At 46.2% G+C, this 18,442-nt stretch overlaps 1 protein-coding gene across 1 annotated transcript in view; it reads left to right on the top strand.

Moving 5' to 3' along the window:
- The window catches only part of lrrc75bb (leucine rich repeat containing 75Bb), a gene marked incomplete at both ends in the record, with an annotated part of 225,207 nt that overhangs the window by 57,261 nt on the left and 149,504 nt on the right, over positions 1-18,442 (top strand). The window contains one exon of the mRNA XM_084325512.1: positions 4,691-4,819. Coding sequence (XP_084181638.1) covers positions 4,691-4,819 — 129 coding nt within the window. The remainder of the gene's footprint in view (positions 1-4,690; positions 4,820-18,442) is intronic.

Genomic DNA, 18,442 nt, shown 5'->3' with positions numbered 1-18,442 from the left:
AGGAATGCGCTGCATTCGACTGATGAGCCAACTCGCTAAGTACCCACCTGGCTACTTTGCATATCAATAGCGCCGGTCGTCCGGTGTGTTCAAATACGTTCTCAGATACATTCACAAAACTTGTGAATGAAATGTGTTACATTACATTCGTAGAGGCAATTAGGCACTGTCTTTAGGCCTTGTCCAGACTAAAACTGTTTCAATACATTTCTTTATTGTTATGCTGTCAGTAATACATATAGCTGCTAGCCCCTAGCTCGCGCTAAGCCCTCTACCAGTCAGGACCATATAAGAAGACGCACCATCCGGTAGTCTTCAAACCTAGATGACAGTTCCTAGTACATATTACCAGCAGGAGGGGTAATAACATCACCATAACATCTCCCTTCTTATGAATGGTTAAGTTAACAAACACAATAACTTGAACGACCTTGATCAAATCAAAGAACTTAATCATTACACCTTAACAGCCAGTAATGTAACAGCTGGTAATATAACAGCTAGAGTAACAGTAGCGTAACAACTCTCTCCTTTCTTTCCTTCTCCTTAACTAATTCAGAGCCACGCCCATATGACCAAATTAGGGCTTGTAGGCCAGCGCTTTAGTCAATGGGAGGACGGGGATATTTGCGAATGCTTAAACTATATCTTAAATTATGGCTATGGGTCTAATACACCCGTCGCTTATCAATGACTTGCTTGCAGTCAACATGTATGAAACGGATTGTTTTTTCATCTGTACATTTCCGTTTTATACCGTTTTGAATACGAGTATAGTTTTGGAGATTTCTAGTAATTCCAGAGAAAGACACGATAATAGCCCTTTAGTGGAATGCACAAAACCGTTGTAATTTTTCGGCTGATTCATGAATCGTTTTCAAATAAACGCTAGATTATCGATAGTTTGTGTCCTCATGCACGAAGAGAAGCGGGGTCTGAAAAATCGCTTCTCCGTACTTTGGTCGGCGCGAACCTCACACACACACACACACACATGCTCCGATGGCGGAGAAAGGAACATCTGATTACCCCAAGATTCGTAACATAAAGGCCTTACCTCACATCTGATGTCATGCAAAAAGATTAATCCAATTCCTGATCGCCATTCCAAATATCGATCGCGTCCATTGATCCAACGTTATAGTCCAAAACACATAATCCACAATGATCCCAGTGGGCGGACTCAATGCAATAGTATCCAGCTGAATGCCCGAGAGGTAAAAACCTGGACCGGACTTATTTTTTTATGCACAGTCCCAGCCAATCCAATCCAATGATGTGCAATACCATCCGGGAGACGATAGGCGGCGGTATTTGCCCTTTGCGAGCTCAGACCCATTCCCAATGATAACGTCAGGCTGGATGGATGAAAAATGAATGGATATAGCTAATAAAAGAAATAACGATTAAAACCTGACTATACTCGTGATTGGCACGCAAGCGATGGCGAGTTAACCCGACTATACTCGTGGTTGGCACTGAATGAGTCTTTTTATTTTTTTATTAATTTTTTTTTACATAACAGTAAGTCCCAAACGTCCATAGGCCTTTAGTCTTGGGTCTGGTATATCCCGCGGCCTACAGATTGAGTCTTTCAGGTGGTCGTGACCAACGGCCGCTACGCAGTCGGGCAGCAGGCCTCTCGGTGCTTGATGGTGCTGCAGGTGAGTGGTGAGTTTGTGGGCTGTCTGCCCCCACCCCCCCCCCATAGTCTATCAGTCTCTCCTCCCCAGCCTCTGTGATGCCTTCTGCACAGTCAGGTCTGGGCAGATTCTGCTCAAGTGTCTCATCCTGAGGAGTTGAAACTCCCTCCCGCCTCTGTGCTGCCCGTTCTGCCGTCCGGAGGTCCACTCTGTTACGCCTGTAGAGAGTCCCATCGATATCAACGAGGAATGATCGTGGTGCGACCCTCTTCAGACAAGAGCCGAGCCGCCACCGCCCTGTACGATCGCCAGGCAACGGATGCATTCTAATTTGGTCCCCAATGTTCAAGTCAGGGAGGTCCCTGGCTGCCCTGTCGTAGTGTGATTTAGCCACACCTTTCTTCAGCCTGAGTCTCTCAGTGACACCAACTGTCACACAGGGCTGCAGCAGACTAGGCGCTACCGGAAGCGAAGACTTCAGTCTGCGTGACATGAGGCGTTGCACCGGGCTGCTGCCCATTCCCTCAGTGGGCGTGTTGCGCCACTGCAGTATAGCCATCCATACATCTGTGCCATCTAGCTTGGCCCTCTTGCATAAGGCTTTCGCTATCTTGACTGCGATTCCGCTTTCTCGTTTGCCTGTGGGTGGTGGGGGGAGGAAGTGATATGGGTGAACCCCCATTTGTTTGCGAACATCCTGAACCTAGCAGAGTCAAAGCACCCCCCATTGTCTGAAATCACACAGTCTGGTTGGCCATGACGAGCAAACTGGACTTTGCAACGAGTGACGATTGTGTCAGCTGACACGTCTGGGAGTGGCTCAACCTCCCAGAAATCAGAATAATGATCGACCATTATCAAAAAGTCCTTCCCTGCATAGGAAAAGAGGTCCATGCTCACAGTCTGCCATGGGCGCTCTGGAATATTGTGAGACAATATTCCTAGCCTGCCTGTAGCACGCCTCCCCACTAGGGGTGGAACGGTTCACAAAATAAACGGTTCGGTTCGTATCACGGTTTTGTGGTTATGGTTTTCGGTTCGGTTCGATATGTTGTTTTTTATTAAAAACAAATTTAACACTCAACAAATGTAAACATGATTATCATTTATTTGAAAAAGAAAAAAAGGTTTACAGCGGTTTGCCTTAAATAATGTTTGGCACACAACGACCGAACTGACTGAAAAATATAGGCTACATTTAGTGCATTTTAGTATTAGTGCAAACAAACTAAATAATTAAACCTTTCTATTTTTGTGGCCACATTATAGACAAAGGCCAGTACCATAAAGTATGCATATGCTCAACCAGCACTAGACTTTCCTTTCTTTAAAATAAACACAAAAAAACAATGTCAACAATGTTTAAATTCCCTGATCGTCAGTTCTTAACACATTGGCGACCACGGTTTGCAGTGTAATATGGTTCTGGACGACCAGGGTTTGTCAACAAACCGATGTACTTTCTAACAGCTATATATATACTTTATAGTATTGCTATCTGTCCATTCTCATTGTCACTTGAGTGCATAAACCGTGCCTTCATAATGGCTTAAAGAAAATAAAAATCCATTGGTTGGTTGTCATTTTATAGCGTCGTGAATATAAGCTTTATCGCAGTTTTCGTCTCGTCTTTTTTCTGGGAAGCTAGATATGAGGCTAAAGGCTAGTCACGTTATATCAAACGCCATTTCTGTTGTATATATACGAATGAAATAAAACAAACTGCTTAGCATCCGGGCTATTACAGAGCATCTATGGATGAAATGGGGGCGGCGGGGGACGCCGATTAATATTATTGATTAGCAATACAGTGTGCGTTCAAGTAGCCACATTCAACTGATCGATCGCTTGCGTGTTACAACAATGTCCAATCCGGCTGTAATTTGGGTGAATAGTATCCTACCGTCAGGCCATGTGATCGCCGGCAGCATTTCGTCATTATTCATCGGAATCTGGTAGACCGATATGTCCATTGGCTGATCATAAATCCAATTATTCCAGGCTGAAATCTGCGTTCGGTAACGTGATCAAAGATGGAGGATGTTCGGCTGGGATCCAGGCTCAAATGAAACGCCCCTAGACAATAAAAAAAAGAATTTTCCCATTCGACCTCAATGATACTGCAGTGGAGCGATGGCGCCCCTAAGAGGATCTGGCCGGTATTGCATGTTTCGGAAATCAAATATGCGGGTAGATCCTGCAAGTCGATTGGGGACGTTAATACCGTTATTAATATGGAATAAAACAATAACAACTTGCCACGAGTTAACTCGTGGCTCTGGTCCTCAACGGGTGGAATCGAAACACGAGTAACTCGTGGTTGGGCGGCAAAGTGTTAATAATAAGAAAAATATATACAGCTATATAAAAAAATTATATATTATTTATTTTTTAATAGAAGTGCAGTACCACGGCATGCCGCGGTGATTAGCCACACACACAAACGCGGTGAAAAAATGTCATACCGCGACAGCCCTAGTATAGACCCCGCCTGCACGCTGCAGCTCGGCCAGGAAAACAAACCACATCGTTTCAAATGGAGTGCAATGGCAGCCGCAAGGCGTTAGACGGTGGTATCGCACCGTTGCGGTCTCAGACAGAGTGCAACACAGTCCTACACCATAGCAGGATGAATTGTGAATGGAAATAGCGAATAAAAGAAATAACGATCCAATAACGAGTTTACTCGTTGTTGGCAGAATTCGATTGGCGGGCTATAGCGAGTTAACTAGTTTTTGGCGCAGAAACGGTTAAACAATGGGCAACAACAACAACAAGGCTTACTTAGTTTGTTTTTAAATCATATTGTATTGTGCTTTTCTCTTCCTTTTTCCCAGTGTCATTTTGTTGTGATTTTATTTCAATGTCCCTGTAAACAACTTGCTAGCCTGTTTTGCACCGTCGAAAAAGAGACATTGGTCTCAATGGGCTTCCCTGGGAAAATAAAGGTTAAAGAAAAAAGAAAAAGAGTATTAATGCAGAGGATGTCCATTGTCCATGTACTGGTCAGTAAGTGAAATGAGTCCATACTCCTCTCTGTTCCACAGGACTTGGGGCTTCAGGGAACGTCTCTAAACGACATCCTGTACAAGAATGCTGCCTTCCTCAACCTGGTCGACCCCATCTCCCACGAGCTGCTGCTCAACCTGGCCAGGGACATCCAGTGTCCCAAGAGGGTAAGGGGAGAGGCTGACAGCAGGCCTGTTAAGCCCCACGTCTCCAGAGATGTGTGGGTGCTGGGTGGTAGTGTTTGTGTGTGTTAAAGCGCCAGTCTAGATTTAATTTGGAGTATATGAATGTGGGGTATATTATAAGATTTTTGATCTGTAGTTTTTTAATAAGCTGTTATTGAACTGTATGAAATTCAACGTAAACTAGGTAAACAACGTTTTACAGACCCAAAATAACAGGCCAGTCTCTCTGCTGGTAGTGATGACTTAGGCCAGGCCAGTCTCTGTGCTGGTAGTGATGACTTAGGCCAGGCCAGTCTCTCTGCTGGTAGTGATTACTTAGGCCAGGCCAGTCTCTCTGCTGGTAGTGATGAATACGGCCAGTCTATCTGCTGTTAGTGATGACTGAGGCCAGGCCAGTCTCTGCTGGTAGTGATGACTGAGGCCAGTCTCTCTGCTGGTAGTGATGACTAAGGCCAGTCTCTCTGCTGGTAGTGATGCCTTAGGCCAGTCTCTCTGTTGGTAGTGATGACTAAGGCCAGTCTCTCTGCTGGTAGTGATGACTTAGGCCAGGCCAGTCTCTCTGCTGGTAGTGATGACTAAGGCCAGTCTCTCTGCTGGTAGTGATGACTAAGGCCAGTCTTGATTGATTGAATTGATTGATTGAAAATTGTATTAACAGATTGCAGAATGGGTACAATACAGTACAGCTCAATACACACAATTGTTAATGGAATGCAGACCAGAGTTTACTGTAAGATAGACAATACTGCTACATCTATACATTTATGACATACCAGATTTACAAATACAGTATTGTTTGTGATACAAAAAGAGTCTAAAAAAGAGAGTATATACATTTGACGAACGTATGGTAACGTTAGCTAACTGCATTTAGAATCTAACAAGCTATTAACTTACGATAAACATTAACTAAAGCTGGCTACATAAAATACCACTATTGACTGGTCTGTTAATGCGTTAAAATGTAAAAAGTAAGTAAAGTAAAGTAAACTTACCAGCGAGAGTGCCGATCAGAGGCTCCTGACAGTCCGGAGGTCTAACCTCAAGCTCAGGGGGGGCCGTGCCTTTGCTGTCGCAGCCCCTGAATTGTGGAACAGCATCCCCACCTCCATTAGGCTTGCCCCCTTGATAGATGCCTTCAAATCTAGGCTCAAAACCCACTGCTACCTACTAGCCTTTCCCGTTCACTGACTCATGCCCTGTTTTCCTATGTGTTTGCCTGTGTTCCCTCCCATAAAACGGAGTGTGATTGTTGTCAATATGTATCTATGTGTATCTACCCTCTGTACAGCACTTTGGTTGACACGTCTCATGTTAAATGTGCTATATAAATCAATCTGATTGATTGATTGATTGAATGGCATTCAAAGCTGGAAACTTGTCCTGCTTGCAGAGCTTGGAACTATGCACGGCACATGAGGCGCTTCACTTCCGCATTCCACGATAACAATGAAACCCTATGAGAGTGTCGTAACTCTCTTTTAGAAGGCTCTGGTGTAATGTATCTGTACTTATCACACATACATATCAGCTGTGATTATAAAAGAGCTGCGAGCTGCAAGCCCCTCGTTTACGCAGCATGAATGCGCTCTGCACGTCGAGTCAGTTTTCTCATGTTGCATATTACAATAAAGTATTTTTTATGATATCATTCGGTTTTTCGTTTCTTTTCTAGGTGAAGATAATTAGAAAAATATTTGAAGAGTTTGGTAAATAAATGCTTTTCTTTTTCTCCATATTATATAATTCATTGATATAATTAATCGAGTTGCAAACAAAAGTCTGTGGGCTTTCAGAATATTTCGATTTTATCATCAAATTCAATGCTTGTAGATTCATGATGACAAGCAGAATGGCATAATTTAACCGTGCAGTTTCTCTCCTCCATTTTAAATTCATATATTTAAATCTAGGGTTTGTGAAATAATATTTCATGATTATCTTGTATCTTCATTTGGGAAATATATATTAGTAATATCATTTTTGGAAAGTTGTGCTTCGATCAGTGATTTATCTCGGCTGCTCCCCTACATTTTCAAAAGGCCAGTCTCTCTGCTGACAGTGATGACTAAGGCCAGTCTCTCTGCTGACAGTGATGACTAAGGCCAGTCTATCTGCTGGTAGTGATGACTAAGGTCAGTCTATCTGCTGGTAGTGATGACTAAGGCCAGTCTATCTGCTGGTAGTGATGACTAAGGTCAGTCTATCTGCTGGTAGTGATGACTAAGGCCAGTCTATCTGCTGGTAGTGATGACTAAGGCCAGTCTCTCTGCTGGTAGTGATGACTAAGGCCAGTCTCTCTGCTGACAGTGATGACTAAGGCCAGTCTCTCTGCTGGTAGTGATGACTAAGACCAGTCTCTCTGCTGGTAGTGATGACTAAGGCCAGTCTCTCTGCTGACAGTGATGACTAAGGCCAGTCTCTCTGCTGACAGTGATGGCTAAGGCCAGTCTATCTGCTGACAGTGATGACTAAGGCCAGTCTCTCTGCTGACAGTGATGACTAAGGGCTTGTGTCCATAGCGGACGTTTTATGAGTTGTCAGCTCCTTCCTGTCATTCATATCTATGCTAGGGGCGCGACAGGTGCGCTCCTCTTCCCAGCGCCGCGCCTCGCGTTTATGAGCTCTCGGCGGCAGCGTTTTTGAGCGGAGCGCTCCCAGTGCATAAAGTTGAAACTAGTTCAACTTTTGGAAAGGAGCGCGCTCATCAAGGTAATCAACATCGAGGAAGGGGCGGAGCCGCGGCAGTCGCGAGACCCAGGAAAACGCTGATTTTTTTTTCTTCTTTTTTTCAAAGCGGTCCGCCTTGAAAAAAACGTCCGCTACCTATGGACACAAGCCCTAAGGCCAGTCTCTCTGCTGACAGTGATGACTAAGGCCAGTCTCTCTGCTGACAGTGATGACTAAGACCAGTCTCTCTGCTGACAGTGATGACTAAGGCCAGTCTCTCTGCTGACAGTGATGACTAAGACCAGTCTCTCTGCTGACAGTGATGACTAAGGCCAGTCTCTCTGCTGGCAGTGATGACTAGAGCAGCTTCAACACCATGATTCCTCCACGGTATTACAGCTGAGAGAGTGGACAGGGTTAGTTATACACACCCCAGATACCCCCATAGACAAGCACAGCTGCGGGGATCAGGAGCATGTAGACGACAGAAGCGCCTCCCGGTAACCAGACCTGTCTGCCTGCTGCGGCTCCAGCTCAGTGTGCCAACTTCAACTCCCCCTTCCATCAACAGCTACCAGAGGTGCCCCTGTGCCCCTGAGCAAATCACTTAACCCCCCGTGGCTGGGGAAACATACATTGGGGATTCAGTTTTACATTAGAGTGAAGTCCCACAGTGAAGTGCATTGCTTTGCTCTCTTAAATCAGCTGCTTGTGACTGTTCTTGTAATGTGTGACAACAGTTTGTCCGTTCACATTTGGCGGGTGTATTTCTGGGGACCCAAGGACCTGTGGGAATTGGATAGCATCACTGTGAACATTTACCAGGTAGGAGGCTCCACTGAATGTTTGATTTTCTTCCAGAAAAAAAAGTGTCTCTATAAATTGACTGCATTCATATACTGTAGCATTTTTATCCACTTTACAATTTATGCCTCACAATCACCCATTCACACAACGACGGCAGAGGCAGCCGTGCAAGATGCACCATGCAACCTGCTCATCGGGAGCAATTAGGGATAAAGTGTCTTGCCCAAGGACACTTCGACACCATTACCAGGTGACTGCTCTACCTCCTGAGCCACTGTCGCCCCCGCTCTATACTATGTGCAGTGTGTGGGCATTAAGATGGAATCATCCATATTGTTATTCATTTGAAGCTGCTCTATGAAGCGGGCGGTGACATCAAAGTGAGCCCAGTGTTTTGAAGAAGGCAGAGCCAGAGCTTTTGGTGGACAGGTGACCTAAATTAAATGACCACTTCTACTGTCAACATGTTGACATGCTGTTCTATTTTCAGATCCTAACCATAGTTCCAGTGTGAGGGTTATGAACGCCAGTTGATTGTGGCCAGGGAACAAAATGAACACCCGCCAAGCGCCAATGGCGTGTAGATTTAGGCTGGAGTTAGTAGGCTGGAGTTAGGAGGCTGGAGTTAATAATACTAATAATAATAATAATAATAATACACTTTTGTACAGCACCTTTCATACAAGAATTGCAACCCAAAATGCTTCACAGCAGTAAAGTAGGCATACATTTAGCATAAAATCTAATAAAAGTAATGTAAGGACAATAACAAATATTGATTGATAAGAACCAAGCCAACAATTAAGTTGAAACAAATATTAGGGATGCACCGAAATTTCGGCCACCGAAAGTTTTTGGCCGAAAATGACCAAAAATGGCCTTTCGGCTTTTGGCCGAAAGAGTTTTTTCACCGAAAATATATCACCGAAACAGAAACAACCTGTAACCTAACGCGTGTTGTTGTGATGATGTCATCAAAACGTGGCTTCAGTCATTACATGCGCGCTGTTTCTATGTGTCGCGCTGTTTCTATGTAAACTCAGCGCGCAACGCGTCCAATAAATGCGTCTTTAACATGCTTTATATCCTTATTTACTATATGCCCGTCGCGGTTAACTTAAAAGGGGGGGATTGTGTTTATCACATTGACGCTGTCTGTCGTTGATAATATAATCTGAAGAGCATTATTATTATTATTATCATTCTCGAGAATACACGTCGCGCGTCTACTGTGCCAAAGTCAAGAGAGCACATTCATCTGCGGACTAGAAAGGTGCGCTCAGTAGAGCACAGATGTCCGCCACTTGACTTGGAATTAATGTACTGTATGCATTCAGAAGTGCTGAATAAATGTTTTATGGACCCATAATAGTGATTATTTATTATTTAAGTTAAGTTTAGCCATAATCATATATTTTTCCATAATCAGGTAGCTGAACAACATTGGTAAAAAAATAATTCTATTCTATGAATCATTTTCGGCCTTTCGGCATTCGGTTTCGGCCAAGAATTTCCCATTCGGTGCATCCCTAACAAATATATACTCACACAGTTTAGAGCTAATCATAGAGTATTCTTTCTGAATAAATTTTGGAGCAGACAACCATTTCATGTCAAAGGTTTTTCAGAATTTACTCTCTCCCAAACCCAGACATAAGACTCAAACTTGTGATGTCATCAGGTGTTAAATCTGGAGTTGCTCCATTGACAATGAATGGAAGACAGATATTTATGAATCCATAGAATGTTTGTTTTATTCTTTATACCCAATAGTGCAAATACCCAAACAAGCTTCATTCTACTGTATATTACTGTTCTTAGCTTTGAAACAGAAACACCTGTGTACTGTACAGTAGTGGGAAATCTATAATAGTTTTACACGAATTCATAAATGATGTGTATATGAAGTATTGCATATTCAAATTACATCTGTGAGCCTACTTATATTTCATGGCAGTGATTCCTCATAATTGTGACTGCTTGTCAGGAGAATGCACACAGAGATGTTCAAAGTCCTGGTTTATGTCAAACCCACCTGTTATCTGTGTGTCAGCTTAGTATGACCCCTTGCTAGAGAACACAACAACATGACCTCATCTCAGCACTAAGATGTCCTATTGGAAATCAAATAAAACCACAAGGGCATAGTCCACCACAGATGGACACAGCCAATGACAGAGAGATGGGTAGCAAGATACAGATGAACTCGGTTTTGTTATCTTGAAACTGTATCTATAAAACGTTAGGTTATGACTATAACCAAGTTCTGTTAGTATAGTGACGCTCAGCGTCACTCTCTGCACTGTCCTCGCACACGTGCACGCGCACTGAATAAAGACCACAATGTACCTTTAATCCCAATATTTGTCTGACCACACCCCTATCAGCTTACCCATATAAGCAGGGGTGGGGCCACCCACTCACCTCCTTCCCAAGCTTTCACCACAAGGCGAGATCAAGGGCTGCAGCGGCGTCGGACGCCGAGCGTCACTATACTAACAGAACTTGGTTATAGTCATAACCTAACGTTCTGTATCGTATAGCTCTCGCTCGGCGTCAGTCTCTGCACAAGGGAGGCAGAGCGAGAGCCATCGGCCGACAAATACACCCAGCTGAAAGCCCCCCACAACCATCAGAACAGGGAGGGCCGAGCCCCCCCGACCCACCCTAATGGAAGGCACCCCCCCTATTGGGGGCTTCACGGGAGGGCAACGGACCCGACCGTGCGAAGAGGCACTCAAGCAACTCAACGCACAGGGTGAGCAGACCGTGGCTTGACCCCACGACTACACACACGCACAACCCGCATGCCACCCGGGAACGGAGGGAACAACCTCGTTACTGCCCCCAGAATCACGGGGTCAAGGGCAAACCCAACCCCGTGGCAAGGCCGTAGCAGCGGAGCGCGAAGGAAGACCCAGACCCACCAAAGGGACTGGACCCCCTGGAACAAGGGCCCGGAGAAGTCCATGATGCCAGCATCAAGACCCCACCAGGTGGGCACTTAGTGACCCCGCCCCCCACATCGCCAGCGTATTCGGACAAAGGCCCCTCAGCCGAGCGGGCCCTGTCCCCCCAATAGTACACTGCCTGGCACACTGACCCTGCAGAACAGGCAGTCAGCATGGCCGTAAGCACACAAAAAAGGTTAACCAACGGAAGCAGGCAGCGCACCGGGGAAAAACCAGGCAACAGGCTGTTAACCCTAGCCTGGACACTGCGGACGAGACAGGCGCCAGAGGGGACAGCTGAACACAGCCGCCCCGGCGGAAGGGGCGTAAGCTGGCGTTGTTGCATGACCAAGCCTCCATTTAAAAAGCCCCCACCCAGAGGGTTGAGGCAGAGAAGGCTGACACGATTGGCAGACGTCATGAACGTGCAGGGGCACCCTCAACCGGTGAACCCGGGAGTTGACACTGCTCCAACACACCAGGGAATCAACCACCTTGGTGTTACCCAATGCGGTGGTTGTTCTTATAACCCCTCAAGAAAAAAACTCCAAAACACACCTGCGGGTATACACCGGCTATACCGCAGTACAAGTGTTTCAGTTTTCAAAAAAGGGTTAACCCAGGCCTACGGGTCGACGAAACATGACTTCGGACCGGGCCCGGCGATACGGGAAGCACAGGGTCACCAGAGGAGGTCAAAGACCACCCCAACAGGCCCCTCTTCGCCATGCGTGAGAGAGGAGCGAAAAAGAATGGAGAACCAGCCCCAAGCACACCGTACTTGGTATTCCCAGGCGGTCTCCCAACCAAGTACTAACCAGGACCAACCTGTGTAGCGGCCGAGATCTGACGAGATCGAGCGCGTACAGGTTGGCATGGCCGTAAGCCATTACGACAGTGCTGAGTAAAAAATGTACCCAACCAGGGTCTCCATAGCGCTTAACCCTGTGACACCCGGACCGACCTGGCATTTTACCCCCTGAAAAAAGCCCAAGTCCCTCAGGGTACCAGAACAGCAGATCTGCATCCCCGGCAGACAACGGGTTCAACTGATCCGGACCAGCGTGACCAGAACCAGTCCCGTGCCCTAACCACGCCGACATGCCTACTCCAGGAGAAGGGGCAGATTTGCGTGTTGATCTTAAACATGAAAAGAAGGCGCCACCCAGACGTTCGGGCGAATCGCGCCCGGTGGCCCACCCCCAGGGCGTGAGACCCCTCTACATATGTTCAGATCCATTCCGTCATCATCCCCCAGATATGAACGAGAATCCGTCGATAACCAAACCAGGTCGTCGGATTTGGTCGTCGGAAGAGGAAAAACCTCCATCCCAGTTGCTTTATAAAAACGCCGTTTTAACCTCAAGCAACCAAGGCGTGCCAGTCAGTCGCCTGTTTACAGAACACCCCGAGCTAGCACTATACGTGCGTCGGGACACACCCACATCAATGAACAGGCTATTTAGAATCCTGTTTGAATCCCCAAGGCGCCCAGGGGAACGACAAGAGGGGTGTGATACTTCCTAATTCCAACTCTTTTTAGTAGAAAAGAAGGAAGCACCAACAGTATGTATCCCAGTCTACACAGCCGGGGGTAAAAATTGTTCACATTTTTACATCCCACCACCCTCCCATAGGAAGGAGACGGGAATCCCCAGAGAGACTTCCCACGCGAGCTGTACAGATTGAAAAGAATATATTGCACCTTGAGCCATGTAAAAAATTGGTTTTAGGGCTCTCCGGGGAGGAGGCACTGAACCCATACACACTCAATAATCGAATTGAATCGAATACATACACAATAGAGTAGGACTCCTTCTAGAGGGTCCACTCACCGTGACAATCTGAGGAGGAGGCTCTGTACTCTGAAGGAGGCTCCCTCCTCACGGAAGGAGTCCCAACTCACAGAAGGCCCGAATAGGAGCTTGGTGAGGAGGAGCCCTGACCACCCCCCCAAACAGATCCATCACATGGACCTGAACAGCACACGGAAGTCCTACCAACAGAGACGCGCACGGTGACGTACTCTATGGCGGGGGAATTTCTGCGGTGCACACGCCCAATATTCCAGGCCGTGGGACCAGGAAACTCCCCCCCCCCCCCCCACTCACCCTGTAACGTGCCGAACCGCAACGTGACAGGAACCTTGAAGGACAGGTGGGTTTACCCCTGACCAACAGAAAAAAGGGGGAGGAAAGGTTACCAGTTCACCCCTTACGACCCCACACCCATGATACGATGTAATGACAAAAAGAGAGTATGACACAGTCATAGTCAGCTCTATGAAACGTCTGACAGCTTCACACAGCGCATGAGCTAACCTGCTATCTGATTTTTACTAAGGAAAAAACACAGAATAGAGAGGGCTCTCCAAGAGCCCCGGTACCAAACTTACATATGTGCTTCTGTGGCCAGTCCAACCCAGTTGTAGGTCACATGACACACACAACCCATCATCTCCTACAAAAAATGGCAAAAACACTCTACAGAGGAACGCCGTTTTTCATAATGAGAGAATACATAATTCTCGATTAGTATCGGCCACAGGCCTTGCTAAGCACACACGAAAGCGACCAAACAATTTTTTCTTTTAGGAAAATAAAGTTTCTCCAGCAGTTTTAGCACAACCTCAGCAATCAAGCTAAGGGTTACATCGTATCCCTACCACACAGTGACACAATGTAGTGCAACAACATGTCTGATAGGAGGATGAAGAAGTCCCCAGGGAACCGGGGGGAAACACAATCCTCCTACTTTACCCTTAATACGGCCAGTTAAAACAGGAAAACCTGTTAATATGTGAACACACTGTTCATTGTCATTACAGGCTGAGAAAAGAATCATTCTTTACTCATTTGTCACTAAGCATAGCTTTATAGGTTAGTTAACCCCCTTAGTTGTGAGTACACGGTACATATAAACACACATGATGTTTCTCAACACAACAAACCAGATCATTTTCACATCTGTAACAACAACCCGATTTGCATGGAGAAGCTAAATACCAGTGACAAGACAATTCACACATAACTCGCGTCGTATCCTAAATGTAGTGCAGCAACACTCGTTTTGGAAAACATCATTATTTACAAAACATTTAGAAGGGAAAGCCAGAAGAAGTGTACAAGGTCTGGCCAAACCTTGCCTACCCGGAGCGTAGATCAACAAAGTGCAGTCTCAAGGCACCGTAGTAAACACAGCCGTTCTGTGTTGCCGACCCGGCCAGCGTCGCCGCTCCAACCCGTCGCTACGGTCCCCTTTGTTGACGCAGTCCTTGCCGTCCTGGCTCAGGGCAGGGTCGACGAACATCCTCTGTCAAAGATGACGTCGTAGTCAAGAGTGTTTAAAACATGTTATAATCAAAGCACGTTCAACAGAGTAGCATTAAGCTAACGGCCGCTCCAACCGTCGGTCGCTACCGCACCTGCCCGCGAGACGCCGAGCGAACTGCGCACGCGACCAGAGGGGAGCTTCGAATGCCCCCCGCCTCTCCCCGTGAGGGAGAGGGGAGTTGTGAACCGCGGCGGCGCGCGAGGGGCCGGAGCCACCCCGCGCTGGGCCTCGGCCGATAGCAGCAAGCTAACGTTTCCTAGCCTAGCCAGGTAGGCCACCTAGTGATCACAGCAGGCTAGCGCCGCAGCTAACAGCTGACTGGCTAACAGTAGGCCACCACTAGCACGTAAGCTAAGCAGCTATCACCTGAACTTGTATACAATGATATAACACTCACCCAGACAGGCCGCCGTTCTGAAACCCTCCTCACTTTTTAAGAGAAAAGAGAAACAAGATGTCAACACAGTTTTACAACGGTGATTTTACCAACACCCGACGGAGCCAGCACAATACCCAACTGGCCTGTGTAGCTGACTTTGAACACAGATCTTCCGCTAATGAACATCTATGCCCATATCTCCTCGTGAGGGAATACTCTCATTTGGATATGAAAGATGGGGCCTAACACGGTGACAGAGAGACATCCACTCGTCCAGAAAACACAGGGATCACCAGTGTTAATGGTCGTGGCCCACTAGTTAAACTATAATGGGCTTCAGACCAAGGTCTTCTGTCGCCTAGGAGGCTGAACAAAGGACCCTAGTCTGGGGCCGGTTTTCATAAACATTGTCAACTAGCCCCCATAGCACTAACAGACAAGTGGAGCTTGCCAGCTAAACATAACTCACCAAACCTGGAACCCACCGCTTCTCACAACAGCGGCGCGTCCTACAGCCCAGCTGTGTCTTTACCGCAACCAGCACACAGCAAGGACTGCAGTTGGAAAGGCATGTAGCGGCGCAAACTCCCAATACGAAAACCGGTGGAGGATTTTTAGAATGATCATCATCTTCCAGACACTCCAGTACGAAGACAATATCGCCGTATTTTCTCGAAAAAAGTGAGAGCGAAAATAAAGATATGATGTCAACGTATCCTTGTTTTCCAACTCTTCTCCTACCATCACATCACTTCAAGTGGGGATCTACCGAGGCACTTCCTTGTGGTGAAAGCGAGAAGGAGGCGAGTGGGTGGCCCCACCCCTGCTTATATGGGTAAGCTGATAGGGGTGTGGTCAGACAAATATTGGGATTAAAGGTACATTGTGGTCTTTATTCAGTGCGCGTGCACGTGTGCGAGGACAGTGCAGAGAGTGACGCCGAGCGAGAGCTATACGATACAGAACTGTATTCATCTGAGTAATTACTAATTTGCCTCTGACTGCTTAAATTCTACCACACAGCTCTCCCAATGAATTCTCTATGGAGCAGCTTCAGACTTCATACCTGACGACGTCACACATTTGAGATGTACGTAGTGCTCTAGTTTCTGGATTCGGGAAAGAGTTGTTCATGTTCACTAATGTTTTTGGAACTTCTTAGGCCATAGGAATAACATGCATGTTCCCCTTTAATTGATTTAATTGAATATTCATAGTGACTCCAGCCTTCACAACCAATCACCTTGAATCACCATGTCACTGTGTTCATCATTACTATTCGCTCAGCATCCATTTTAGACCGTAGCTGACATTGTTTATGTGGACAAAATGAGTCAGACGGGGCATATTTCTTCCAAGGTGAATGAAGCATCCATTTATAATGTGGAATAACTTTTGTTATGACGTTGTTGGCCCAAATGAATGAACGAAGGTTATCCTATAACTAGGGATGCACCGAATGGGAAATTCTTGGCCGATACCGAAAATAGAAAACAGTTGGCCGAAAACCGAAAGCCGAAAGGCCGAAAATGATTCATAGAATAGAATTTTTTTTTACCAATGTTGTGGAACATTATGATTATGGAAAAATATATGATTATGGCAAAACTTAACTTAAATAATAAATAATCACTATTATGGGTCCATAAAACATTTATTCAGCACTTCTGAATGCATACAGTACATTAATTCCATCTTTTCTCTGGCTGCCGCAGCGGACATCTGTGCTCTACTGAGCGCACCTTTCTAGTCCCCAGCTGAATGTGCTCGCTTGACTCGGCACAGTAGACGCGCGACAGACAGACAGCGTCAATGTGAGAAACACAATCCCCCCCCCCCCCCTCTCGCTCTGAATAATATGCATATTAGATCACTCAGTGATTAACCGCGACGGGGCATATAGTAAATAAGGATATAAAAGCATGTTAAAGACGCATTTATTGGACGCGTTGCGCGCAGAGTTTACATAGAAACAGCGCGACTCCCGACAGCGCGACATCATCACAACAACACGCGAATAATATGCATATTAGATCACTCAGTGATTAACCGCAACGGGCATATAGTAAATAATTATATAAAAGCATGTTAAAGACGCATTTATTGGACGCGTTGCACGCAGAGTTTACATAGAAACAGCGCGACTCCCGACAGCGCGACATCATCACAACAACACGCGAGGTTTTTAGGTTGTTTCTGTTTCGGTGAAATATTTTCGGTGAAAAAACTCTTTCGGCCGAAAGCCGAAAGCCAATTTTTTGCCATTTTCAGCCGAAAACTTTCGGTGCCGAAATTTCGGTGCATCCCTACCTATAACCCTAGTTATATGAGTATAGCGAGCGCTCTGCTCTATTGGAACTGTCCCTTTAATCATATGCTATCATGAAAACGTTCAACCACATGCACGCTCTTCACCTGCCTGGCCACGCCCACATCCGCTCACACATAAGCGGGGCCATGGCCATACTACCAGCTCCTTCCCCAGTCTTTCACCGCCGAAACGGAAGACACGTGGAGTCCTCAGTGAGTCAGAGCAGAGCGCTCGCTATACTCATATAACTAGGGTTATAGGATAACCTTTGTTATATTTCGTTATAGCTTTGCGCTCTGCTCTATTGGAACACAAGAGTGGAGCAGAGCAGAAAGCCCGACAGATGTACCCGCTGATGTCCCCTACAACCATCAGAATACCGGGGAGGATCCGGACCCCCCCCGCCCCCCCTAGTGAGGGGCGGGAGGGAGACCAGACACGAACTGTGCGAAGAGGGAACAGTACCTCAAATGCACAGGGTGAGCAGACCGTGGGACTTACCTTCGTATAGAAGGGCCCGCGACTACTCAGACGCGCATTTGATTGATTGATTGAAAACTTTATTAACAGATTGCAGAATGGGTACAATACAGTACAGCTCAATACACACAATTGTTAAGGGGAGGCAGACCAGAGAAAGACTTTCGTCTTGTTTACATCAGGGTCCCCCATTTTCAATTCATCAGGACATATATGACATACATGACATACAGATAGTCAGTACTGCTACATCTATACATTTATGACATACCAGATTTGCAAATACAGTACTGTTTGTGATACAGAAGGAGTCAAGAAAAGGGAGTATATACATTTGACGTAGAAACTGTACATTGGAGGAGGTTGGGTGGGGGGGGGGTTGGGTACATTGGGATATTGACAACCATACTGGGTAATTTACATTGGAGGTGTTTGGGGGGGGGGGGGGGGGGGGCACACTGTATAAACAAGCAAAACTGTACATTGAGGGGGGGGGGGAGGAGACACTGTACAAACAAACAAAATTGTACATTGGACTATTGACAAAACCATACTAGGTAAATGACTGTACATTGGAGGGGGTTGGGTTAGGATATTTACAGGGGCCAGTGTTGAATTGCAGTCTCCCGTAGGTGTCCCTTGAGAGAGGTTTTGAAAGTGGGTAGTGATCCACA

Source organism: Notolepis coatsorum (assembly GCF_963971535.1).
Source record: "Notolepis coatsorum genome assembly, chromosome: 11".
Classification (NCBI taxonomy): domain Eukaryota; kingdom Metazoa; phylum Chordata; class Actinopteri; order Aulopiformes; family Paralepididae; genus Notolepis; species Notolepis coatsorum.
This window is presented reverse-complemented; position numbering and strand designations above follow the sequence as displayed.